Source organism: Nematocida displodere (genome assembly GCF_001642395.1).
Source record: "Nematocida displodere strain JUm2807 chromosome Unknown 2, whole genome shotgun sequence".
Classification (NCBI taxonomy): Eukaryota; Fungi; Microsporidia; genus Nematocida; species Nematocida displodere.
This window is the reverse complement of record NW_027138156.1, coordinates 456,527-479,167: the sequence shown is the minus strand read 5'-3', so window position 1 is coordinate 479,167 and position 22,641 is coordinate 456,527. Positions and strand designations below refer to the sequence as shown.

The window sequence follows — 22,641 nt, the reverse complement described above, 5'->3', positions numbered from 1 at the left end:
TATGCCTCATGCGTGCCCTATGTTTTAGCCCTTAGCACGGTCCCAACCCGAACACTTATTTATTTACAGAAAGGTCCTTCAGTGCCGCTTTAAGAACTTTTGTGTCTTCCAGGGTAGATGTTTCCTCAATGAGCAGCAAAAGTCTTGGGAGAACGTCCTCTCTGTAGGGACAAAAGAACTTTGCAGAGCTCTTGAAGGCCCTGGAGCCTATCTTGCTCCTAAGAATCTTCTCAAAGTCTGAAAGGAAGCAATCTAGAACAAATCGGGGGTCAAAAGCTATCATTCGCTGGACCACATAGTTCCCAATGTTATGCTGAAGAAGAAGCGACGCGTACGGCATAATGAGCTCCTTTATCTCACCTACAAGAGCCTCAGTCCCGGCCATGCTTATCAGCAACTGGATGACGTAGGTGCCGTACTTGTGCTTAGCCAGAAAAAAGAACGAGTAGGCTGAGATTTTGTGGAGCATCTCCTGCAACGCTTCCTGCGAGCAGGCTTTCAGCCGCGCCTGCAGGGCAATGTTTGAGTGTCTCCCACTTGCCAGGTAGACAATTTCTCCAATTGCCTCGGGCTCGTTCGGGCCAGCTCTGGGTCTTTTAACGGGCTCGGGCTTTACCAGATGCGTGCCCGAGGCAAAGCTAGGGGCGGCGTGCTCTGAAAACGCCTTTTCAATGATTCTTAGCTTAAACCCCTCACAGCTCCGTGGAAAGTCTCTGCCACACGGCGCCTGTCTCTGGACCCCAGGGCCTTTGAGAAACTCAAGCATCAGAAAGTGTTTGTGGGCATTGAAGAAGGCGACGGATGTGTTTCTGGAGGCAAACACTGCCACAGCCACACTTTCCTCGTCAGGAAGTAAGTGTAGTGTTGCGCTTAGGGGACATGCAGTGCATATTAGTAGCTGTGGGGTGCTAAGGGTTTGTTCAGAGACGTCATCTCTCTTCCCTGCATCAATGAACTCGTCTAAATCATCGTGTTTCTGGGGACCTGTGCACTCGCAGTTCGTGCACGGACTCTCCACGGAACACTCGAGGCAGAGCTTTATCTTTCGGGGCATGTCTCTGGTTTCAAGGATTCTTCGTATGCAAATGGTCTCTGTGGGTCGGGCAATGGCGGTAGGCTCGTTCCTAAACCTTTTTCCGTCGCTGTCTCGCTCAAGAAGGTTCTCCATATGGGGTAGGTTCTTGATTGGAGCTTTTATATCAAAGGTAGTTAAGGTGGTTATAGCCGTGCAATACGATTTGTCTCTGTGGATTTTTCTTCCCTCCATGTGTCTTAGGTGCAAACAGACCCTTCTATTTATGAGAACCTGATGATAGCAACCATCTTAAATAATATTTTCTTTCTTCTGCCATGGATTTGTTTCCCATAAGAGTTGCCCTCCCAGAAGTGCATGCCTGTGCACAGGAGATCTTTTTCATCGACAGAAGACTCTTTTCGCCTGCATACTTTGCGTCAAGCATAGCCCTGGTTCTTGGTCCTCTCCTGAAGAAGCAAGAGGGTGTCTTAGACCGAGAGAGTATGCTCCTAAAGATATACAAGGACATAGGCAGGCAAATATCCCAGTACTCTGCCGATGTGGATGCCTTCAACCGCAAGCATCCTGGGAAGAGGCTTGATGTAGCTTTGGACTTTAAGGTTGACGGGTTTATTCGGATTGAGGACCGGGTGACTCTGACCCTTCCCCTGGGAAGCGACCCCGATGTCTACGCCAAAGATCTATTTAAAGCCCACCAGCTACCACCGGGCGAGGTTCAAACGATGTTTATTTTCTATTTTCGGGAAGAAATACTCCGTCGGATTAAAAAAGTTGTCCATGAAAAGCCGCATCCCAAAAAGGAAGTGGAAAAAAACAATGAAAATTTTCAGATCAAAACACCAACAGTCACCCTCTCCACCACGCCAGAGAAGCTTTCCCAGGGTTCTTTCTACTTCGATGCTTCTGGGAAGGTTCTCCGGATAAAAGAAGAGCGGAAAAAGCGAAAGCGCTCTATGTTGTAATATTTACAGGCGGCTCCTCCTCAGCAGGTACTGGGACGCCTTCGTACACATGACTCCCCGATCTAAAATAAATGCGCGAGTCTCCCTCTCCCCCCTGCTCGGCCGGCGGGGTCTTAACCAGCACCTCTTTTCTGCAGACGGGGCAGGCCTGCTGCCGGTGCAGCCACTCCTTTAGACAGCCCAGGTGGAAGAGGTGCAGGCACTCAAGCAGTTTTCCAACATCCATTTCTTCGTGGCAGATAAGACAGGTTTTATCGCCCTGCATTTCTGCATTTGGCACACTTTGGCACTTCTCCAAATCTTTTATCAAGGTTTTATACGCCATAACTGATCGTGTTTTAACCGTTAAATTTTTCAGAATCATGATGGCTTCCCGAAGAAGGTTGATAGGCATTCTAAAGTACATCGTTGTCCAAACGAGGCAAATAACGTGGGAGACAAGCTTGGAAATGCCAAAGGCCAGATCTCCGTAGAACATAGCAAAGATTCTGTCCTCAATCGCCTCAATGTTCTGGGAAACGACTCTAAGCATGTAAAGGCACCTGAGCGAGTAGGCAAAAAGCACCGAAAACTCAAAGGCAAACAAAATAGCCAGTCCTGGGGCCGCCACCGCAAAGCCCAGCGTTTTGACCATCAACCCAAAGTTCAGGACAGTTAGAATGCCGCACAGACTCACTAGCCTCCTGATGCTTGTTCCAAAGCCCCCGCTTCTCTCAATCGTCTCAATCCGCAAGCCAACGACCCAGTGGACCACTTTCAGCGCCAGAATAACTGAAAAACCAACCAGGCCCTTAAGGCTGATATCGTCTGCAAAAAGAGTAATGATAAGACAGACGTTTCCTAAGTACCTGATCCCGTTTTCATGCACGCCCTCCCTCTCCAAAGGCGTTAGTTTACCAACAAAGGCTGAAATAGTTGCTTTTCCCAGCAAGTAGACAAAAAAAACAAGGAGACTGCACAAAACGAAATGTTCTATCCTGCTATCTACCACATTGACCATGGTGTGGTAGAAGGTTTCTCCGGCCAAGTAGTGCTTCATGCATATTGATGTAAGCAGAGCTAAGTATCCCAAGGCGTACAGTGAGTCTCTCAGCATTGGTATTGAAATTAAAAAACTAGAAAAAAATCATCTATGTCCAAAAGAAAGCAGACAAAGGACGAAGACCGACCCAAACAACTTGAAAAAACACAAAAGTACCTGTCCCTCGCCTTCCAAAACGTTCCCGAAGGAGTCTCTCTTCCCGACATTCTCCAGCAAATCCGGGGAGTAGATGTTTGCTCAGCTGAAAGGCATGGCCAGGTAGTTGTCGTCTCTTTCTTTTCGTACTTTGATGCCTTCAAGGCGTACAAAGCCACAAGAGAAGGCGTTTCAGTGGCCAAGCACACCTTCACCCCCGAGCTAATAAAAACCAGCATTAACGACGAGGAAAGAGAAAAACTCTATCTTTCCAACGGAGCGGGAGGCACCCGAAACGTTATGCTAGGCAACCTGGAGGATTACATGACTGCAGACTTTCTGAAAGAAGAGGCAGAGAAATACGGAAGCATAGAAACCTTCAAACACTTCAAAGAGAGACGGCTGGCATATGTAGAGTTCTTTTCCTACATCTCAGCAATAAAGTTTGTTTCTACTATACGGGAAGATAGTCTCTTTCAGAGCGTCAAGGCCTCCTTTGGAAAGGACAAGTGCGGGCCACCTGAGGGAGAAGAAAGCTCACTCCACAACAGCCGAACGGTGTATTTAGGCAACCTTACCACAGACACCACTGCCAGCGACATTTTCACCGTCCTTCAGGGAGGAAAGATCTTTTCAGTTAAGATGATCAAGGAAAAGAAGTGTGCTTTTGTTTCCTTCTTCGACTATGTAGCTGCTGCTGCCTTTATTGAGTATGCCAACACCTTTCCAATCATGCTCCAGGGCATGCATTTAAAAGTTGGTCCTGGAAAGATCCAGCCTCTTCCCGCGAGTGCTCCAGTCCTTGCCTGGACGGGGGCAACGCGGCTGCTGAGCATTGGGCTTGACCGGTCTGTCAGTGAGGGGCAGCTCCTTGACGAGCTTGAAAAGCATGGAGAAATCGAAAAAACCGTTTACACCAAGGATGAGTCCTCGGTTATTGTTGGGTATACGACGGTGATAGATGCCTACAGTGCCCACATGGCATTTGCCACCGATCCTCTGCTCAGTGGCTGTCTTAACGGGTATGCCGAGGACCCTTGCGCCTCAACCACCACCCTTTCTCTTATTATGCAGGTACAGAAAAGAACAGGCTCGGGTTAGGCACGGTTCAGGCGCCCAGAAAACAGGCACAGGCCCAAATAAAGAGTTTGCAAAAGTGTTCGGGTTGTTACGGTGCATGGTGCGGTGCATGTTACGGTGCATATTACGGTGCATGGTACGGTGCAAAGCAGGTGGCAGAACCTAACGGGGGGGTATCTTTTTGTTGATCTCTCGGATGTACTTGGTGATGGTTTTTTCCGTTTTTTTATGGCCGTGGGCTCTAGCCAGGGCATCAGGAGTGAAGCCTTTGAAGTCTTTGAGGCGGGGATCGGCCCCACAGGCAAGGAGGTAGAGAATGATGTTGTTCTTGTTTCCTCCAATGGCAGCGTAATGGAGGGGCGTGGCGTCGTGGTCCAAGGACCTTACGTTAATGAAGCTGCTTTCGGGCTTAGCATGCCCAAAGGAAGGGACTTCCGGGGTGTTTTGGATGGCGGGCTGGGTCTCTGTGCTTTTGCCCATCTCTGTATCTCCACTATCAAAAGAAAAAACGTCTTCAGTTATAAGCGCCTCATAAAGAATGTTATCAGCACTTTCCACCTCACTAACCGACGAAAGAAGAAACTCAAGGATTTCTTTTTGCCCGTAGTACGCGGCCGTGTGAATCAGGTACACCCCGTACTTGTTGACCACTTTCAAGTCAAAGACCTTTCCGTGGCGTATTTCATAGACACAGAGGCCATTTCTTAAGCTTTGAAGGTCTCCCACAGAAGCAAGCTCAAACAGTCTAAGTGCTTCCTTTGGGGTTTCTACAGGCATGTCAACACCTGCCTTGTTCTCTTCGGTGGCATTGTCCCTGTGCATGGTGCTGAATAAATAAAGAAAATCCTCGGCTCTGCCAAAATTTTAGAGAATGAACACCGAAAGCATAAAAATGCTAGCTGAAGCGGACAAGAAGGCCCTAGATCTTATACAGGAGGCAAGAAAAGAGAGAGACGTCTTGAAAGAGCAGGCAAAAAAGAAGGCTGCAGAGTATGAAGAGAGTCTAGTTGCCCAGAAGCACAAGGAGGTGAAGAAGCTGAGGGAGGAGACGTCCAATGACCTTCTAAAGCTTGAAGAGGCAACGGGGCAGTACATTGAGCAGACACTTGAGGAAATGCACAAAAAAGAGCTTAGCTACAAAGAGATAGCTACTACCATAGCCTGCCTTGTTTTAGACAACCCAAGCACCAACCCCGACTGCCAAGAGTAGTCTGTGGCCCAGGCCTAACCCAGCCAGTGTCGTAGTCCGTAGTCTGTGGCCCCTATTTCTCCTTTTTTTATTTGCTTTTTTGTTCGTCCTATGAAGCCTCTCAATATAGACCGCAGTGTAACAGACGCCTTTTACAGGTACCAAATGCCTCCCATTGCCCTGAAAATAGAAGGTCGTGGCAATGGTATAAAAACGGTGCTTTTGAACATAAAGGAGGTTGCAAGGAGCCTGGGGCGCGATGCAAAGCATCTAACCAAGTACCTCTCGCTGGAGCTAGGCGCTCTATCGAGCATTGACGAGGAGAACAGCAAGTACGTTATAAATGGGGCCCACGATACGGAAAAAGTGCAAAAGTACATCTTCAAATTTATTGACGAGCTCGTTCTGTGCAAAGGGTGCCGAAACCCGGAAACGCTTCTTTTCTGCACCTCCTCAAGAAAGCTTGTTCACCAGAAGTGCATTGCCTGTGGCTTTGAGGGGGCGGTGAAAAGCTCAAACAAGCTTATCAAAGGTCTTCTAAAGGAGCTGCCTGGCAAAGAGAGCATCGCCGAGGAAAAGAACGAGGGCTTTGAAGAGTTTGAGGATTTTGAGGGGAATGGGTACGCCTTTGGGTAGGCTGGGTGGCTCGGGGCCAGGGGTGTGTGGAGGGGTAAGATTTTCTATCAAATTTAATTGGACTGGCCCAATATGGTAACTAGGTGGTCTTTTTATTACCAAATGGGGTAGATATGTGGCAAAATTTTTACGTTTATATTTTCTTCCACTAACCCCTAGCAAATAAATGTTTCTCCAGATTAGAACACTAACCCGAAGCATTGCATGCATCGCCCTGCTTTCAATGACTTACGCAGCAGCAGAGGCCCTGAACTCCACCATAGACGCTCCACCCCGGCACACGGCTCGAACGCTTGATTTCTTTGAGAGGTCGGGGTATGTCCTAGAAACACTAACCACCCGAGCTAGAAAATATATTCTTGAAAGCCAGAAAAAACCAGTAGTTATCTATCTGGATAGGTACCCGAAAAACAAGACCCTAGCCCCACTGGTCCAGGGCATCAAGTTCGACGACTTTACCATCACCAGCAGCCATTCCCCGGATGGCTGCCCTGAAGCACTAAACAAAAATGTGCTTGAGAATCTTTTTCGGGCCTTTGAGGCCATCCGCGCGGATGAGTTTACCATAGACGGGGTGGTAGATGTGATGGACTCTGAGGAGCCTATGGAGGTGGAGGAGCCCAAGCTAACCTGTGCCACGCAATTCAGAGCACAGGCCAGGAGAAAGCGAACATACTCGGACCTGGCCCAGGAAAAAACCAGGCTTCTTAGCCTGAGCGTTAAGCGGCTGTGCCTGAAAAACATGTCTAACGAATCTGCTGCCTGGGTGCTATCCCACATTGACCTGTCTGACACAGCCCCATCTCTCTGCATCATAGACTCCCCGCTAATAACCACCCTTGAATGTCTGGACAGATCAAACCCAGGCAAGCTCACCAACCTGCACATTTTCAATCTAGAGAACCTGGCCAGCATAAACTGCGCCCTGCTGGAAAACAGCCAGGTTTTGAATTCTTTCGGGGTGTGGGGGCCGCATGAACCTTTGCAGGGCAGCAAAGAGGTGTTGCGGGCGATTGGAAGCCACCAATGGGACAGATTGGACCTGCCTGCAGAGTTGTGGGTGTTGATTGCTCGCCAGGCGCAAGAATCTTTCATGGTGGAGAATTTATCCCTAAATGGAAATTCCATTGAAAGCACAGATCCGTTCTGGGAGGAAAGTTATCAAATTAGGCCTTCAGTGGCAAGCCTGCACCTAGCCCTAGCTAGTACCTGCACCTATCTGAGACTACCGGATGGTCCCATTATTATGCTCAAATGGCTATCAAAATGCTTTGCCAACATCGAAGAAGTCGTGCTTACCCCGGGCGAGGCGTCTGTCTGGACACCAAACGGGCAGCAGTATGTCTCCTCAGCCAAGGTGAGGCTGTTATGCATGTACGTTGAACCTATCTGTCCAACCCTCAAGGCTTTTTCTTACGAGCCCACCACAACCCTTAAAGTCACCTTACTCTCCCTGAACAGGATTCTTTGGGTTGCGCCCAGTGTTTACCTGCAATGGTCACGTGGTCAGCTAGACACACTTATTATAAACACTTGCAAAGAAGCCGTTTACACCATCAACAATCAAGATCCACCACAGGTCCTTCCTACACTGGGCACGTACGTCGACACAGGGTGCATCGGGTGCCATTGCTTACTGGACACTCTTAGTCAACAGATGCAAAAGGAATCCAATATAAACTATGTGGCCATTGTCTGTAATCGCGGGCATATGATATGCTACGCCTGTCTAAAGAGCCTAGCAGTGGCCGAGCTGAAGACAAACAAACCTATCCACTGTTTATGTGGGGAAAGGATCGAAGGAGGAGGCTTTTATGGCACTGTTAGTTCGGATGAACATGGCAACCCGGTTTTTAAGGTGTCCTTGGGTGTACCAAGCGCATAAAAGCAACATACCCATGGTTTGTCTCGAAACTATCGAAACTATCGAAAACCCGAAAAAAACCGAATAAACATCTTTTTTATACCTGGCAGTTAGTGAGTCAGTTGAGGGTGGCTGGCAGTCGGGACAGGGAGAGGGGCGTCTAGCACTTTCTTCGGATAGAAGAGCCCTCCGCGGTTTGTCCGTCTTCTATGACTATCCCAAGAGAGGACAGGTCGCTTCTGAGCTTATCGCACGCAACGAAGTACGCCTTTGGTGCAGACGAAGCTTTGGCAAGCCCTCTTATCTCGTTTCTAAAGGCGGAAATCGTTGCCACGAGTTGTGAGACGTCGGCAGACTCGGTCTTTTCAGCCGTTTCCAGGCCCATTACGTGCATTATCTGCCCAATGTACTGGGCTATTTCTCTGTTGATGGTAGGGTGCTCGCTCTTCCCAGCAGCTGTGATAAGCTCAATGACCAGATCAAAAACCTTGGGGAAATCAAAATCATCTTTGATAGCGCTATCTATCTCAATGACTTTGGCGTCAAACAAATCAAGAAGGGCTCTTTCCTCGGCCCCCAGCGGAGAGACTGCATTAACTGTCTCCTCGGTTGTTTCGGGTGTTTTTTGCGGGAGGTGGAGACCAATGTACCTGAAAATCTTTTTTTCAACAACTTTTGCCCGCTCAAGACTTTCCAGGCCGTACCTCATGGGCCCCCTGTACGATTGTAAAAGGAACATTATCCTTATCTCCCTGGACGTGCCTTTTTCAAGCATTTCCTCTATCTTGATAAAGTTTTTCAGGCTTTTGCTCATCTTAAACCCATCAATGTGAAGGTGCCCCGTGTGGAGGAAGTGCCCGACCCAGTTGTCCAGGCCTGCTCCTTCGGACTGCGCTATTTCGTTGTCGTGGTGTGGGAACATCAGGTCAATGCCGCCCGAGTGCATGTCAATTCTTCCCCCGGTAATGTTGGAGGCCATCGCGCTGCACTCAATGTGCCACCCAGGCCTTCCGGCCCCCCACTTAGACGCCCAGGCAGGCTCCATGGCCTTGCTTCGCTTCCAGAGCACAAAGTCTTCCTTGCTCCGCTTGCCGTCCTCGGTAAGCTTTCCCTCGCCCTCCTCAAGGAGCTCCTGGCGATTCTGGGTGCTGCACATAAGCGGGTATCTTTTGGTTTGGGCGTACTTTCTTACGTCGAAGTAAAGCGACCCGTTAGAAACGTAGGCATACCCTTGCTCCTCTATTCTTTCTGCAAACCGAACAATCTCTTCGATGTACTCGCTAACTCGGGTGGTGTAGGTTGGAAGGTCGATGTCCAGGGCTGCCATGTCTCGGAAAAACTCTTGCTCGTACTTCCGGCTGACGTTTTTGGTGGCAATGTGGATTCTTTTCTGGTCTTCCGTGTTAAGGTCTGCATCGCTGATGGTAATGCTTAGGCGCTTGATCTCTTCATCCAGCTTGTTTAGCTCTATGTCATCGAGAGACTCCCGGGCTTTGATGATGATTTTATCGTCTATGTCGGTTATGTTCATGATGTAGGTAACTGTATGCCCAAAGTATCGGGTTAGTGTTTTTCTCAGTGCATCAAGCAGGATGTAGCTTCTAGCATGGCCAATGTGTGAGGAGTCGTAGACTGTAGGTCCACAGGTGTACCATTTCATGACGCCGTTCTCAATCTTTAGCTCTTCTTTCTCTCCAGTGATGGTGTTGTGCACCTTTAGTGCTGTTTGTCCTTTTACTCCATTCTTAACTCTTTCTACTACCATTGCTGCGTTGTTAATTGGACCAATAAAAACATTTTCTAATTTGTTCGGGCTAGTCTTCGGGGTACGAGGGCTACTGCGTGGTACGGCGGGTTTATTTACTCTGCCCGCCACCCACTACGCGCCAGACACCCAGGCCCCCTTAGAAAGCTATGTTATTCGTTAGGTGCTGGTACTGGTCATAGATCCAGGTTCGGAGCTTTTTCGTGGAGGAGACAATTAGTTTGTGGACAAAGGCTGGCACCTCCTGGTCCTTCAGGTCTAGCCTAAACCGGGCAACCAGGTTGTTAACGGTTGCTGGGGTGTAGCAGGGCAGGCCTCCGTGCTTGCCCAGGTCAACCATAAGCACTATTTCCTTGGCTCTTTTTCTGAGCACGTAGAACCCTTTGACCATCAGGTCCTTGTACATTGCAAAGGCCTCTCCCTCTGCGCCTCCAAGGAGTGAAAAGATTTCATCGGTTATTTTGATCGGGCTTTCGATGTTGATGTTTCCTGGGGAGATATCAAACATAAACCCAAAATCTATGTGAATAAGGTGGCCTTCGTCCGTTATCATAATGTTTCCGTTGTGTCTGTCCTTTATGTTGAGGATGTAGGTTACCAGGGAGTACCCGGCAAAGCTCTGAACAAAGTTTTTCAGGGCGTGGATGTACCTGTGTCCCTCTCGGTACCCGTACTTGAGCGCAAAGTAGTCAACCAAGTTGTTCACTCTTTCCCGGCCTAGCTGGTCTCTGGAAATGGCTTTTGGGATAACTTCGATGATACCCCGGCCCTCTCCCGTTGCCAGCACTTTGTACGGGTAGAGGAAGATAGGCAAACCTTTTTCTTCAAAAATTTCCTGAAAAAGTTTGATTATCTGCAGGGCCAGAACGTCTTGGCGGCAATCATCTCCAAATTTAAAGATAACTGACCGATCGACCTGTTCGTTGGTTGTTTTGTGGAGCACTTTGAACGTAACCATGTACGGAACCTTTTCAGCGCTTTGCAGGGCTTTTCCCGAGCCTTCAACCACCTTAACGACTGTTTCCCCCGTGATTGGGAGGTAGCATCCCTCCGGGAAAGCTACCTGCGATATTTCTTTGTTGATTAGCTGCTTTTTAAGGTCCCTATCAAGACCAACGTACTTTTTGAGTTTGCCTGATACCTGGGTGAAATTGGCTAGGAACTGGGCTACTTTTTCGTACTGCTTCTTGGCCTCGGGGGTCATGCTTGCGAGAATCAGGCCCTCGTACTTCTGGAGGGCCGCTGACTTTTGTGCCTTGATCTCCCAAATGAGTGCGTGGGTCGTTTGGTCTTTTACTGCCCGGATAACGGCCTGTTTGATTTCGTCGTTATTTTTTCTGAAAGTCTTGTTTAGCAGTTGGACAATCTGCGGCGCATAACTGACCAGGCCCTTCCCCTCTCTTTCCTCAAAGGCAAGTCTTTCAAGTCCCTTGCCCACCTCCTCCTCGTCCTCTGAGTTGGCAATGATCGAAAGTGCCTCAATGACTGTTAGCCTTGAGACATCAATGTAGAACCCACAGCACCGAACAATCTGTTTTTGTATCAGAACGTCAGAGACCTTCTTTATCCAGTACTCGGTGCTAAGGAAAATCAGCTCCTCCAGGCTTAGCTCGTAAAGCTCCTGCTCCTTGAGCTCTCTGGTTTTCAGGTACTTGGTGCTTCCAGTGAGCGAGCAGAGGAAGTTGTACGTTTGCGAGAGGGGGTACTCGTAAAAGGTGTCTTTGGCCGCTTTGTGCAGCTCCAGGTAGACTGCGAGGTCCTCGTTCAGGGTGTACCCCTTCCACACCGCTGTTTTTAGCAGCTCTCTTTTTTCTTCCCGGTTAGACACCTGGAGCAGCACCAAAAGCGTCTCAAACGAGTACTCTTCGGTAAGGATCCACCGCAGATAGTTTCGGGTGTTTTCAATAATGCCAGGCGTTTCTCCCCGAATAATGATAAGGTCTCTTATCCACTCGGTGTTGATGGCGTAAAGAAGATAGTTGTACTCCTCTTCTTTCAGGACTGCTTTTGGCGACTCTGCCGATGTGTTCGAGGTGTTTGGGTGGGTAACCGATGCAATGGTTTTCGGGTGGCCCATTGATCTTTTCACACAGACACTGTACATCCACTCCCAGATGTCAAATCCTTGCATTGGGGTGACTGGAAAGTCTCTGATCAGCCGCATAATCAGGTTTGATCGGTCCAGCAGTTCTCTGATGCCTCGCTCGTCCCTCATCACTGGCAGGGCGTGGAACAGGCCCAGATCAACGATGTTCAGCACGATGTAGTTGTACGCCTCAGTCACTTCCTTGCGCATCTTTTTCAGGATCATCTCGTAAAGGGTGGTGTACTTTTGGAAGGTGTCTTTGAGGTCGTGCATGGCAAACTCCTGCATCCTAAATGTGTCAAAGCACTCTCTAAAGCGAACGTGGAGCTCCTCTGATAGCGAAATAGACCCTTCTTTCTCAAACAGTATCTGCAAGATCTCTGCAATGATCTTTAAAGAGAGGGGGTAGGCTTTGGGCGCTGAGGCTATCTTTAGCAGCTCGCAGGCGTACGTCTTGTAAAAGTCTTTGGACTCTATGGCTATGGTCGTGTGAACCTGCCGCATTACTTGGTGCAGGTGTCTTCCCATGTACTTTAGGGTTACTTCGTCTGTGAGGTAGCTGAGAATGCCTTTGTAGTTGTAGTTCTCCAGCTTAGCCCGCTCAATGGAGTGCAGCACCACCAAAAAGACGATGTAGTCTTCATTCAGGCCCGTGCTGATCTTTATCGACTCGGCCATTTCCTTCAGGTCTTTTTTCTTGATCAGTGGCCTTGGATCGCTGAAAATGAAGCCTGCCACCCCTACCAGTGCCGGGGTCTTCATCCGCAGCAGAAGCAGCTCGGTTTCAACGCCCCGGGGGAACCTCTTGGCATTGGCATAGACCCTCTTGTAAATGAGGAAGACTTTGTGGAGAATGAACGGGGACGTTGGAATGAACGGGACCATGTTCATAATGTAGATGTATGCCAAGTCGTCGGAAAGACTGACAAAGTTAATGAAGTCTCCAACGGCCTTGGTTCCTTTTTCCAGGGCGAATGGGTGCCTGAAGTAGGTTGAGTAGAAGGTCGCAATGAACTGCGAGTTGTACCGCCGAATGAGGTGGTGCAGAGGTATTTCAACGTCGTGCGTGGCCAAGAACCTGCAGTACGGGTCAATGTGCTCGATCTTGTTTGGTGCCTTGGCAATAATTCGGGTAAAAAACCCGTTAATTTCTCTTATCTCGTTTTTGGCCCTGGCCCTTATCTTTGAGAGGAACAGCGAAATCATCTGTGCCACCCCCTCTGTTGTCTCTGCTGCACTCTCGTACGTGTACATAATCCTCCGAATGAGGTGGTAGACCTTCTTGTACTCAACGTACTCGCTAAGAACGTCGACTGACTCCTCAATAAGAGTTTTTTTTTGCGCGGTTGGATAACTGTCAATCACTCCCATACTAAAAAAAGAGTAAACTATCCCCAAAAGCGTTTCGTTCTTTTCCTTCAGGTACAGCAGCCCCAGGGCCTTAAGAACTGACGACTGGATGTAAAAAATGTGCTTCTCTGAAAAAAGGGTCCTTCCGTCCTGCGAAAACAGCGCTGAGCACTCCGCCAGCGCACTCCCCTTCAGAAGAATGTTGGTACACATCGAATGGGTTAGGGAGACTATCACCTCTAGCTCTATTTCTGGTATGCACTGGTCGGTAAGCAGCGCTATAAAAATCTTGTAGTAGGTTTTGGTTGTTTCGGCTATCTCTTTTCTTCCAGCTACCTCCCGGTTAAAAATAACGGAAAAAGTCGTGTACTCCTCAAAAAACGTAAACAGAAGAATCAGGAAATCTATCTGCAAGTTAGGCCCCTCTATCTCGTTCCACTCCCCCATTAGCAGGTTTTTGCTGTCAATGGTCTGTGATACCTCTACCACCCACTGAATGAATCTTTCTGTCACCGCAGCAAAGAAGTGCTCCAACACCGTTTCTGCATCTTCATCTGGCGCCTCTTCATGCTCGGCCGCTTTTTCTATCTTTTCGGCCTTGTGCCTGAACTCTTCCCGGAACCTAGCTAGTTTTCGCATGCTAAACAGCCCGGGTCGAATAGTGCTGCTTGCTCCCCTGGCTGTTTCGCTGGGCTCGGGATGGCTCGTTTTCTCGCTGGATGGCTCAGGCTTTGGCTTGCTTTTACTCTCTAGCCCGATGCTTCGCCACTTCTTTTCGTGCTTTTTTATCTTGGCAATCACTACCTCAAGTACCGAGTTTATTTGTGCAAACTTAATCTCTGCCCCTGGCTTGCCTGCTGCAACTTCTTGCAGGAGAGCGGTACACTCTTTCATTCCTGCCTCCCCCTCTATTTTCTGCACGTATTTGATTAGCAAGGTGTAAACGTCGTCATCGTACTGGCTCAGAGCACTAGACTCGCGGAACATCTCCATACACACGCCAACTGTCAGCTCCTCTATCTTCTTGTCCTTTGCAAAGTATTCCCCCGCTTCTAGCTTATTTGGCTCATTCTTTGCACTCTCCTCTGCCATACCCGAAAATTAAAAACAAATTCACAAATGCACGCCAGCCCCTCTCCTACCGCTGCAGCACCGTCCCTGAGACTCTCCCCCGGCCCAGGCCCTCCCTGAACACTCTAGCCAGGAGCTCTGGGGAAGCATTGACGACGCTTTCTTTGTTGAGTGCTGGTACTTCAGGGAGTACTCTTAGGTTTATTCGGGCTAATTGGGTAGAGGTCTGGGTAGAGGTCTGGGTGATGCTTGGTGCAGGGTTTGCAGCGTGTGTGGCCTGCACAGCCCTTTGGAGTATCCTGGCAATGGTTCTGTTACCTGAAAACTCTTTTTTGGGGGCTTTTAAGCGAAGAACGGAAAGTGAACGCTCGTTGAAAAACCTTCTTGCTCTGCCACTAACTGCTATGCCTAGGCCATTCATTGATAGTGGCTTGTTCGGGTTGGGTCTAGTTCCTTGAACTATTACACGTTTCTTGGGTCCCTTGATTGTCCCTGTCCTTACCCCTGCCTCTGTCCCTGTCCCTGTCTCTGTCTCTGTCCCTGCCTCTGTCCCTGTCTCTGGCATTGGTGCTTTTTTTAGCAAAATGTCTTGATGAGAAAAGCTGTGTCTTGGGCTTTGTGTGGGCCTCAGTTCTTGCTACAACCAGTACCCACAGCAACAGCCCCCAACTACCTCAACACTCTAGGGTACTGGTTGTGGTGCGGTATGGGCAAGGGCAAGGGCTCCTGCAGGCCTAAGCACAAAACTGTGCTTGGAAGAATAAATAGAGGTTTTCATTTTTTCAGCATGCCAGAGTTTGCAGCGGTTGTAGCACCGTACAAAGAGAACATGGCCCTCTCACTATCTGAAGAAGAAGGAAAGCGGGTTCTTAGAACAACCAAAGAGACAAAGACTCTTCGAATGGTGGCCCATGAGGTTGACACACTCCCATGCACCTACGCCGTTGGTAGAATGGGGCAAAAGGAGGGAAAAGTCGTTGTGATAGAAGGAACGGGAGAAGTTTGTTTCGAAGCCCTTCCCTTTTTCAAAGGAAGAACCTTCATGAAAGAAAAAGAAACTGAAGAGTTTGCCACCGCCATGCACCCCCACCTTTCCCTGGAGTTTGGAGGAACACAGTTCCTAAAGAAGCACGCCCAGTTCAAGAAGCTCAAAGAGATAACTGAGAACACCACAGCTGCCGCGTCTGAAGCCCTCTCGCAAATCCAGGGCCAGACAAAGGTCGAGCTACCCGAGCCTAAAAAAGTGCCAATTGTTCCGCCACACAACCTAGACGCCCCCGATCCAAGCGCCATCTATGAAATAGACAGCATTTTAGAGATAGCACCTGAAAGTATCTTTGTAGATCTACCAGAAACAGATACTCTTGCCTTCCTATCAACCGTTAACCTTTCGCCGCTCATACACCAAAGGCTGTCACAGCCTCCACCCAAAGCCACCACCAGGCAGTACGCCCGAGCCCTTCTGCTCATGGACGTTCTATACATTCTACTCAAAGCCAACAACAAAGAGAAGCTAGCCCACACCCTTACCTGCAACCAGCCGCTTCAGAGCCAGATGCTCAAAGGCTTCATTGCTGCTCATATGCCTCGCGCACTTGGGGCCAAGGGGGTCTTACGCCTGGAAAAAGACTTCAAACTCGCCATTATCGCCAGAATGATTGTTCTTCACCTCTTACTCAGCAACCTTACTGTTGATTTTGATGCCATCATCCCACTGTTCCCGAACGTTTCAATCTGCCTGGTAAAAAAGATCATGCTAGTGCTTGGATGCTCCAAAGCCAGCACTGCCAGTGCAGGTGCAGGCAACTTTTACCATCTAATATGTTTCCCAAAGCCTTAGTCTCCTGCTGCCTCCTAGCACCGTACCACACCCCGTACCACACCCCGTACCACGCCTCGTACCCAAATAAAACCCGAACAGCTCTACCATTTATTGAGGCCTGCTGCCCCAAAACCCAGCCCAAAACCCGAGACCTAGTCCAGGTCGTCCCAGTTCCCAGGTCTCTTGGGTGCCTGGAGGGTGTCCTCATTGGTGGTGATGAACATCTGAGAAATGCTTAGAATGTCTGAGGAAAGAACAAGGGCGTAAGTGAGCGCCCTCTCCTTGATGGCGGCAACGTCGTACACCTGGTCGTATGAAGACTCTGGAATGGACTCAGACAGGCACCTTTCCCCAACTGAGTGAATAGACTCAGCGAGAATCTTCATCGCTACCTGTCTCATGTCGGTGTGCTGCTCGCCTATCTCTCTGATCCGCTTAGAGAGGTTTTTCTCGCATATACCTGCGCCCTTAAGCAGCCTTATGCTTCCGGTGCGCATTGACTCATTAGCTACAACCTGGAGGGCACAGGTGGCTTTTCCAATGACTCTTTCGTGCTCTTCAAGCCTGGCAGGTAGTGAGCCTTTAATGATGATTGTGTCTACCCTGCCTGCCCCAAGCACCCTGGTGTACCTCCTTTCTCCATAGGCACAAACCTCAAGCACGCTGCACCGGCCCAGGCTTCCCTCCTCAATCGGGGTGAGCGTGTTGGAGAACTTTCCTCCAAACAGCATGCACAGTCTCCTTAGCTCAAACTTACTCGTTACCTTAAGCACAATTACGCCCTTTTCGTTAAGGAAGTCTAGCATAAGACTATCAACGGTGCCGTTGCAGATAAGGAGGCCCACGCCATTGGCAGTGATTCGGTCAACAAAGTTTCTGACTGTGGCTTCGTCGTCTGAGGTGTAGGTAAGCAGATCCTCAGCGTTTTTAAGAAGAACGGTTCCTTTGGTTTCCATGTTGCTAATGGCCAGGGGGCAGGTGTAAATAGCTGTTTTCAGGTTTTCGCCCTTTTCAACGCTGCCTGCAGGCCCCGTCTCCAGAAGCATTCCCTGGAACCTTTCTGAGTCGCTGAGAGAGCCTACGTTTACTTTAGCAACCCGAACGCTGTCGATTGGGAAGGATCCTCTCTGCGAGATGGAGGCAATGGACTCTGCCAGCAGCTCGGTCACTCTTTTTTCTTTAACTATCCCGCTAAGCACTTTTCTCAGCACCTCTTGGTCGGTAAGAGAAAACTCGGCCTTTTCAGACTCTTCCTCGAACAGGCCCCTGACCTCCTCCAAGCACTCCCGCAGCCCCGAAGATATCTCCATGGGCAGAACGCCCTGGCTAATCAGCGACCCGCTTCTTCTAAGTATTTCTCCAATTACCCCCATAAGGAAGCCGGTGCAGTCTCCCATTTGTGCCAGGTGGGCGATAGGCTCAACCAGCATTCGTAGCGCTGGGTGCTCTATGTCGCACCCCGAGAGAATTGACGAGACAGATCGGCTAATGACAGTTTTCTGGTGGGAGTTAACCACAAGCTTGTATGCGCCATGGATGCCATACGAGCTCTTTACAATATCACAGAGACTGACTATTCCGTCAATGTTCTTCAGGACACAAGATACGCCCGATGTTTCAGCTGTTTTTGTTCGCATAAGGCTCTGTCCTCCAAATGCACTGTTCATCTCCTTCCAAAGAAAAATTAAATAAAAGAGCCTTGGCTCTGAACACTAACCGGGAAAAAAGCAGCCCAAAAAAGCAAATTAAAAAAGCAACTAGACTCTATGGACCAAATATAAAAAATTTACTATATACTGATGACCCAAAATAGGTTAATTTATTCCATATTTGGACATTTCCTTTGTTGTCTACAAATAATCAACTTCAGGTAATTTTTGATATTTCCTTATTCTGACACAATGATTATATAAGGAAACCTAGATTTCTAATATCAGAGCTATATAATGGGTTACACAGTACGGGGAAAAGATGTCAAGTTCATTGATTTCACTGAAGAGATAAAGAAGAGTCTTATGGGGAAAGGTCTCCCGAAGAATCCAAGAATAAAGCTTGAGCCGTGGCAGGTCGTCCAGCTTGAGCGCGTCTTTGGAGAGGACACCCACCCCTCGCACAAAGCAAAAGCCATCCTTTCAAAAACCCTTAGCCTCCCAATAAAAAGCGTGCAAATATGGTTCCAGAACAAAAGAGCCAAAGAAAAGCTGCGAAAAGAGAAAGAAGAAGCGTCCCACTCCTCTGGGGACGAGGCCACCGACTCTGTGTCGCTGAGCGTCCTCTCCGAGAGAACCACCGTTCTTCTGTCGCCAAGACAGAGGGGAAGCAGCAACTTTGAGGACCGGGTGGAGCAGAGCTTTAGCAGGAGCGAGGAGGAAAGGGTGTTTCGGCATACGTCGCCCTGTGACATTTTCACGGACGTGTCAAAAAAAGAGGGGTGTGAAATGTCGTACGATGATTGTTATAACGCCATTTCTGACTTCCACCTCGACCCTCTTGATGACGGATTCTGTGACAACTTCCTGCCAATGCTTTCCTCTTCTCCAATTACCCGAACCCCTGCCAAGCATTCATCAGCCCGCCAGACGCCCATGTCTTCCCCGCAGATGGTTAGCTTGTTTCCCCCGAAGAAACACCTATTCAGCGACTTGTACAAAGCTACCACGGCTTCCCCGGCCAAATACAGGGCAGAGCTCCGTAATGGAAGTATTATATACCACACAAACCAAGAGAAGGAAGACTTCCTCCTCGAAATAAGCAAATCCCTAGAGAACGTTTACAGATATCAATAAAACTTTTCTAGAATCGGGTTTTCGGGCTTTCGGGTTTTTTCGGGGCTGTGACAAACTTTTACAAGCTTTTCCTTTTATGGACATGGTCTAGTAGTGGGTACCACTGGAACGCCCGAACACCCAGCCCCTCTCTCGCAGCCTGGCCCGTTCGGGTTGGTTCGGGCGCCCCATTGCTAGGCCAGCGGTATAGTATGGGCCGGCACCGGCTGCAAAACCTGCCCCGAACAAACCTGCCCCGAACAAACCTGCCCGAAAACAGAGCCTACAAAAAGAAGAAAGATTTTTGCAAAATAATGCAAGTAGTTGTGCTTGGAGCAGGACAGGACATTGGAAGATCGTGCATTGTGGTTACCATAAAGAACCGAACGATTATGTTTGACTGTGGCATGCACATGGGCCACACCGATCTCAGAAGGTTCCCAGATTTTAAGCTTTTAGGTCCTGGGCCATATACCGGGATCATTGACTGCGTTATTATCTCGCACTTCCACATGGACCACTGCGGGTCGTTGCCGTACTTCACCGAAAAAATAGGCTACCACGGGCCAGTGTACATGACGCACCCAACGCGCGCAGTGCTGCCGTTCATTCTGGGCGACTACTGCAAAGTACACAACGACCGGGAAGATATTGCCAAGCTTCAGGTCACCTACAACGAAGGCAACATCAAAGACTGCATGAAAAAAATAGTTGGCATGTCCATCCATGAAACCATTGAAATCGAGAAAGACTTTACTATCACGGCATACTATGCTGGCCACGTCCTAGGAGCAGCCATGTTCCATGTGAAGGTCGGGGATGAGTCAGTTGTGTACACTGGAGACTACAACATGGCCCCGGACAGGCACCTGGACGGAGCCTGGATCCCCCGGGTGTCGCCCACCCTGCTAATTACCGAGAGCACGTACGGCCTCCTTGTTCGAGACTGCAGGCGGGAGAGAGAAAGAGAGTTTGTTGAGTCCGTGGTGGAGTGCGTGAAGGCGGGGGGCAAAGTTCTCATTCCCGTTTTTGCCCTGGGCCGGTCCCACGAGCTCTGTCTTTTGCTCGACACGCAGTGGGAAAGAATGGGCCTAAAAACACCTATTTACACGTCAGCAACCCTTACCCACAAAGCCAACGACATCTACCGCCAGTTTGTGGACTACACCCACGAAAACATCCGCAAAGGCATGCTTAAAAGAAACCTCTTTGATTTTCGGTACGTCAAACCCTTTGACTCCAGCTTAGCTAACTCAAAAGACCCAATGGTCCTCTTTTCCTCGCCAGGGATGCTTCACTCGGGCCCAAGCCTCGCTATGTTCCGGAAGTGGTGCGGCGACCCGAAAAACATGGTTATCTTCCCGGGGTACTGCGTCCGCGGCACGATTGGAGAAAGGGTGCTTAATGGCGCTAAAAAGATAGAAGTTGGCGGCATTGAGTACCCAGTGTCCATGCAGGTTAAGAACATGCCATTCAGCGCCCACGCCGACCAGAAAGGCATTCTTTCGCTTGTCCAGCAGTGTGCTCCAGAGAACATTCTTCTTGTGCATGGAGACCTTCAGCGAATGAAACGGCTGAAGTACATTCTTGAAACAGAAATGCACATCCCCACCCACCATCCGCCAAATGGAACCATCCTTACGATTGCCTCGTCGAACAACACCACGGCCCGCGTCACCAAGGATGCCCTCCAGACGCTCCAGATGATGGAAAACGAGGTCGTTGAAGGCACCCTGGAGGGGTGCCTGGTCAAAGAAGACGGGAGACCTCAGGTGGTCATTACCAAGTGTACCAGGAACATTGTTTATGATTAGAAACACATTTTCACCATCAGACGCCATAAATAAACAGAAGGCAAAACATGCCCCATGAACAAAAGCAAGCCAGAAAAGGAGTTTAACTGGTTAGAGGACACCGCAGAGTTTGGCTTTGACGACTTTGAAGAGCTGCCGCGGAACAATCAGTGGGTCAAAAAAACCAACCAAACCCTTACGCCAGTATTTTTTGGTACGGGTCTTTTTTCATTTGTTGCGGTGCTTGGTCTGCAATTCATCCCAAGAAAGCTTAGAGAAGTTCGCGGGTACAGCCTAGTCCACGTCTTTGTCTTGGCTGGGATTCTTTCTTTCCTCTTTCTCTGTCTTAAGCTCCTGGTGCATGTGTTTTTTGTGGTCATTAAGGACCAGGTAACTGACACCCAGGTGCTTCATAACAAAAAGCTGAAGATCTACACCGTCTTTGGGATTTGGTTTTTTCTGATGCTTCCTTTGGGGTTTGAGCTCCAGGGAACTATTCCGTGGGCCGAAAGAGTGCTTGGCAGCTGCTTTATTTGCGGGATACTCACGATTACCGCCTTCACCATCAAAACCGTGGTTATTGAAACTTTCAGGGTTTATTTCCTCACCCACACCCTGAAAAAAAAGGCTGAAGAAATCGGGATAAAGGAAAGAATCGTCGCCGCAATGAAAGAGTTCTGCTACGAGGGCGGGGACAGCGACTCAGAAGAAATGGATGAAGGATGCTTCCTACTTGACTGCCTAAACGACACCGACCACGATCCCTCAGAGGTAGCTTCATTGGGCGGAAACATTGAAAACGTTGTTGGCAGTCTTTTTAAAGACTCAATCCTTAACTCCAACTCCCTCTCCCTCCATGAAACGCTCTGTCTCTCGCGGGACGTCTTTAACAAGTGCACCAAAACCAAAGAGGTCATCACCTTCAACGACTTTTGCGAAATATTCCCTTCAGCCCAGGTGGCAGTGCAAGCTTTTCTCTACTTTGATAACGGCATAGATAAAAAGATAACGAAAAAAGAGATGAGAGACACCATGGGCAACTTCCACTACGACAAAAAAAACTTCATCACCAACTACAACAGTCTGAACAGCTTTGTTGAGGTGCTTGACAACATGCTAACCATTGTCATTGTGGTTCCACTACTTCTCATCTACCTCTCCGTAATCGGCCTCTCCCCCAAACAGATACTTACCTTTAGTTTAAGCAGCGCCCTCTTTCTCAACTTCTTTATTGGAACCATTGCCAAAGAGTTTTACTGGAACACTTCTTTCATGCTGACGCATCCCTTTGACATTGGTGATGACGTCATCATTGACGGAAAAGACTATATCATCTATACCATTGGCCTCTACAAAACAGAAGTGCTTGGAATGGACGGAGGCAAAGTAACGTTTCTGAACAAAGTGCTCTCTGCGAAGTGCCTGGTGAACATAACCCGGGCCCCACAAAAGCTTATCCACATTAGCTTTACCCTGCCCTCCAAGGTTACTCCAGGGCAGTTCAGACAGATAAAGAAAGAGCTTCTCGTTTACTTCAGGAACAACAGCGAAACCTTCTATGAGTCCTTCACCATTCAGTCAGAGTCAGAGTCTTCGTGCAAGATAGACAGTCTTAATTGCCTACTCATAGCCAGGTGCAAGTCAATCGGAACAAAGATGATCAAGCTAGAAATGAAGATTCGTCTGGTAGACTGTCTCATTGAAATCCTTGACCAAGCTTTAAACCCACCAACTGACTCTCCCAAAGAAGGAATGGACGAAACAGACGAAAAGGACGAAAGTAGTTAAAGTATAAAGCTGCTTTGGGCCGATAGAGGGGGCCAACCCAGCAGTGGCACCAAGATATTAAGCTAAAATGTGTCAGATTAAATAACCATTTCGTCTCTTGTCAGACTGGGGCGGCTATTATCATCACTCACGTTACCGGGGTGCAAAAAAATAAAACTATTTATAGTCAGGAATTTAAATCCGTCACTTATTTTTTGATAGCCACCCCCAGACACGGCCCCAGACACTGCCCCAGACACGGCCCCAGACACGGCCCC

The 22,641-nt window shown here is 48.9% G+C and overlaps 16 protein-coding genes across 16 annotated transcripts; 9 read left to right on the top strand and 7 right to left on the bottom strand.

The window, feature by feature from the left end:
* Positions 1-55: 55 nt before the first annotated feature.
* NEDG_00893 (uncharacterized protein) lies at positions 56-1,267 on the bottom strand (the record flags this gene model as incomplete). Its single annotated transcript, XM_067688311.1, has 1 exon — positions 56-1,267. The coding sequence occupies one exon, from the start codon at positions 1,265-1,267 to the stop codon at positions 56-58; it is 1,212 nt and encodes a 403-aa protein (XP_067544408.1).
* Positions 1,268-1,350: 83 nt separating this feature from the next.
* NEDG_00892 (uncharacterized protein) lies at positions 1,351-1,998 on the top strand (the record flags this gene model as incomplete). The annotated part of the gene is made up of 1 exon (XM_067688310.1): positions 1,351-1,998. One exon carries the CDS (start codon positions 1,351-1,353, stop codon positions 1,996-1,998), a length of 648 nt encoding a protein of 215 aa, XP_067544407.1.
* On the bottom strand, positions 1,988-3,094 carry NEDG_00891 (E3 ubiquitin-protein ligase synoviolin; the record flags this gene model as incomplete). The annotated part of the gene is made up of 1 exon (XM_067688309.1): positions 1,988-3,094. The coding sequence occupies one exon, from the start codon at positions 3,092-3,094 to the stop codon at positions 1,988-1,990; it is 1,107 nt and encodes a 368-aa protein (XP_067544406.1).
* Positions 3,095-3,130: 36 nt separating this feature from the next.
* Positions 3,131-4,276, top strand: NEDG_00890 (uncharacterized protein; the record flags this gene model as incomplete). Its single annotated transcript, XM_067688308.1, has 1 exon — positions 3,131-4,276. One exon carries the CDS (start codon positions 3,131-3,133, stop codon positions 4,274-4,276), a length of 1,146 nt encoding a protein of 381 aa, XP_067544405.1.
* Positions 4,277-4,417: 141 nt separating this feature from the next.
* NEDG_00889 (uncharacterized protein) lies at positions 4,418-5,077 on the bottom strand (the record flags this gene model as incomplete). The annotated part of the gene is made up of 1 exon (XM_067688307.1): positions 4,418-5,077. One exon carries the CDS (start codon positions 5,075-5,077, stop codon positions 4,418-4,420), a length of 660 nt encoding a protein of 219 aa, XP_067544404.1.
* Positions 5,078-5,126: 49 nt separating this feature from the next.
* Positions 5,127-5,465, top strand: NEDG_00888 (uncharacterized protein; the record flags this gene model as incomplete). The annotated part of the gene is made up of 1 exon (XM_067688306.1): positions 5,127-5,465. One exon carries the CDS (start codon positions 5,127-5,129, stop codon positions 5,463-5,465), a length of 339 nt encoding a protein of 112 aa, XP_067544403.1.
* Positions 5,466-5,555: 90 nt separating this feature from the next.
* Positions 5,556-6,080, top strand: NEDG_00887 (translation initiation factor 5; the record flags this gene model as incomplete). Its single annotated transcript, XM_067688305.1, has 1 exon — positions 5,556-6,080. One exon carries the CDS (start codon positions 5,556-5,558, stop codon positions 6,078-6,080), a length of 525 nt encoding a protein of 174 aa, XP_067544402.1.
* A 166-nt stretch (positions 6,081-6,246) lies between these two features.
* Positions 6,247-7,965, top strand: NEDG_00886 (uncharacterized protein; the record flags this gene model as incomplete). Its single annotated transcript, XM_067688304.1, has 1 exon — positions 6,247-7,965. One exon carries the CDS (start codon positions 6,247-6,249, stop codon positions 7,963-7,965), a length of 1,719 nt encoding a protein of 572 aa, XP_067544401.1.
* Positions 7,966-8,104: 139 nt separating this feature from the next.
* Positions 8,105-9,709, bottom strand: NEDG_00885 (cysteinyl-tRNA synthetase; the record flags this gene model as incomplete). Its single annotated transcript, XM_067688303.1, has 1 exon — positions 8,105-9,709. One exon carries the CDS (start codon positions 9,707-9,709, stop codon positions 8,105-8,107), a length of 1,605 nt encoding a protein of 534 aa, XP_067544400.1.
* Positions 9,710-9,848: 139 nt separating this feature from the next.
* Positions 9,849-14,237, bottom strand: NEDG_00884 (phosphatidylinositol 4-kinase; the record flags this gene model as incomplete). Its single annotated transcript, XM_067688302.1, has 1 exon — positions 9,849-14,237. The coding sequence occupies one exon, from the start codon at positions 14,235-14,237 to the stop codon at positions 9,849-9,851; it is 4,389 nt and encodes a 1,462-aa protein (XP_067544399.1).
* A 46-nt stretch (positions 14,238-14,283) lies between these two features.
* On the bottom strand, positions 14,284-14,781 carry NEDG_00883 (uncharacterized protein; the record flags this gene model as incomplete). Its single annotated transcript, XM_067688301.1, has 1 exon — positions 14,284-14,781. The coding sequence occupies one exon, from the start codon at positions 14,779-14,781 to the stop codon at positions 14,284-14,286; it is 498 nt and encodes a 165-aa protein (XP_067544398.1).
* Positions 14,782-15,003: 222 nt separating this feature from the next.
* On the top strand, positions 15,004-16,056 carry NEDG_00882 (DNA-directed RNA polymerase I subunit RPA49; the record flags this gene model as incomplete). The annotated part of the gene is made up of 1 exon (XM_067688300.1): positions 15,004-16,056. One exon carries the CDS (start codon positions 15,004-15,006, stop codon positions 16,054-16,056), a length of 1,053 nt encoding a protein of 350 aa, XP_067544397.1.
* Positions 16,057-16,190: 134 nt separating this feature from the next.
* Positions 16,191-17,705, bottom strand: NEDG_00881 (T-complex protein 1 subunit theta; the record flags this gene model as incomplete). Its single annotated transcript, XM_067688299.1, has 1 exon — positions 16,191-17,705. The coding sequence occupies one exon, from the start codon at positions 17,703-17,705 to the stop codon at positions 16,191-16,193; it is 1,515 nt and encodes a 504-aa protein (XP_067544396.1).
* Positions 17,706-17,984: 279 nt separating this feature from the next.
* NEDG_00880 (uncharacterized protein) lies at positions 17,985-18,824 on the top strand (the record flags this gene model as incomplete). Its single annotated transcript, XM_067688298.1, has 1 exon — positions 17,985-18,824. The coding sequence occupies one exon, from the start codon at positions 17,985-17,987 to the stop codon at positions 18,822-18,824; it is 840 nt and encodes a 279-aa protein (XP_067544395.1).
* Positions 18,825-19,117: 293 nt separating this feature from the next.
* Positions 19,118-20,617, top strand: NEDG_00879 (integrator complex subunit 11; the record flags this gene model as incomplete). The annotated part of the gene is made up of 1 exon (XM_067688297.1): positions 19,118-20,617. One exon carries the CDS (start codon positions 19,118-19,120, stop codon positions 20,615-20,617), a length of 1,500 nt encoding a protein of 499 aa, XP_067544394.1.
* A 54-nt stretch (positions 20,618-20,671) lies between these two features.
* On the top strand, positions 20,672-22,384 carry NEDG_00878 (uncharacterized protein; the record flags this gene model as incomplete). Its single annotated transcript, XM_067688296.1, has 1 exon — positions 20,672-22,384. The coding sequence occupies one exon, from the start codon at positions 20,672-20,674 to the stop codon at positions 22,382-22,384; it is 1,713 nt and encodes a 570-aa protein (XP_067544393.1).
* Positions 22,385-22,641: the final 257 nt, after the last annotated feature.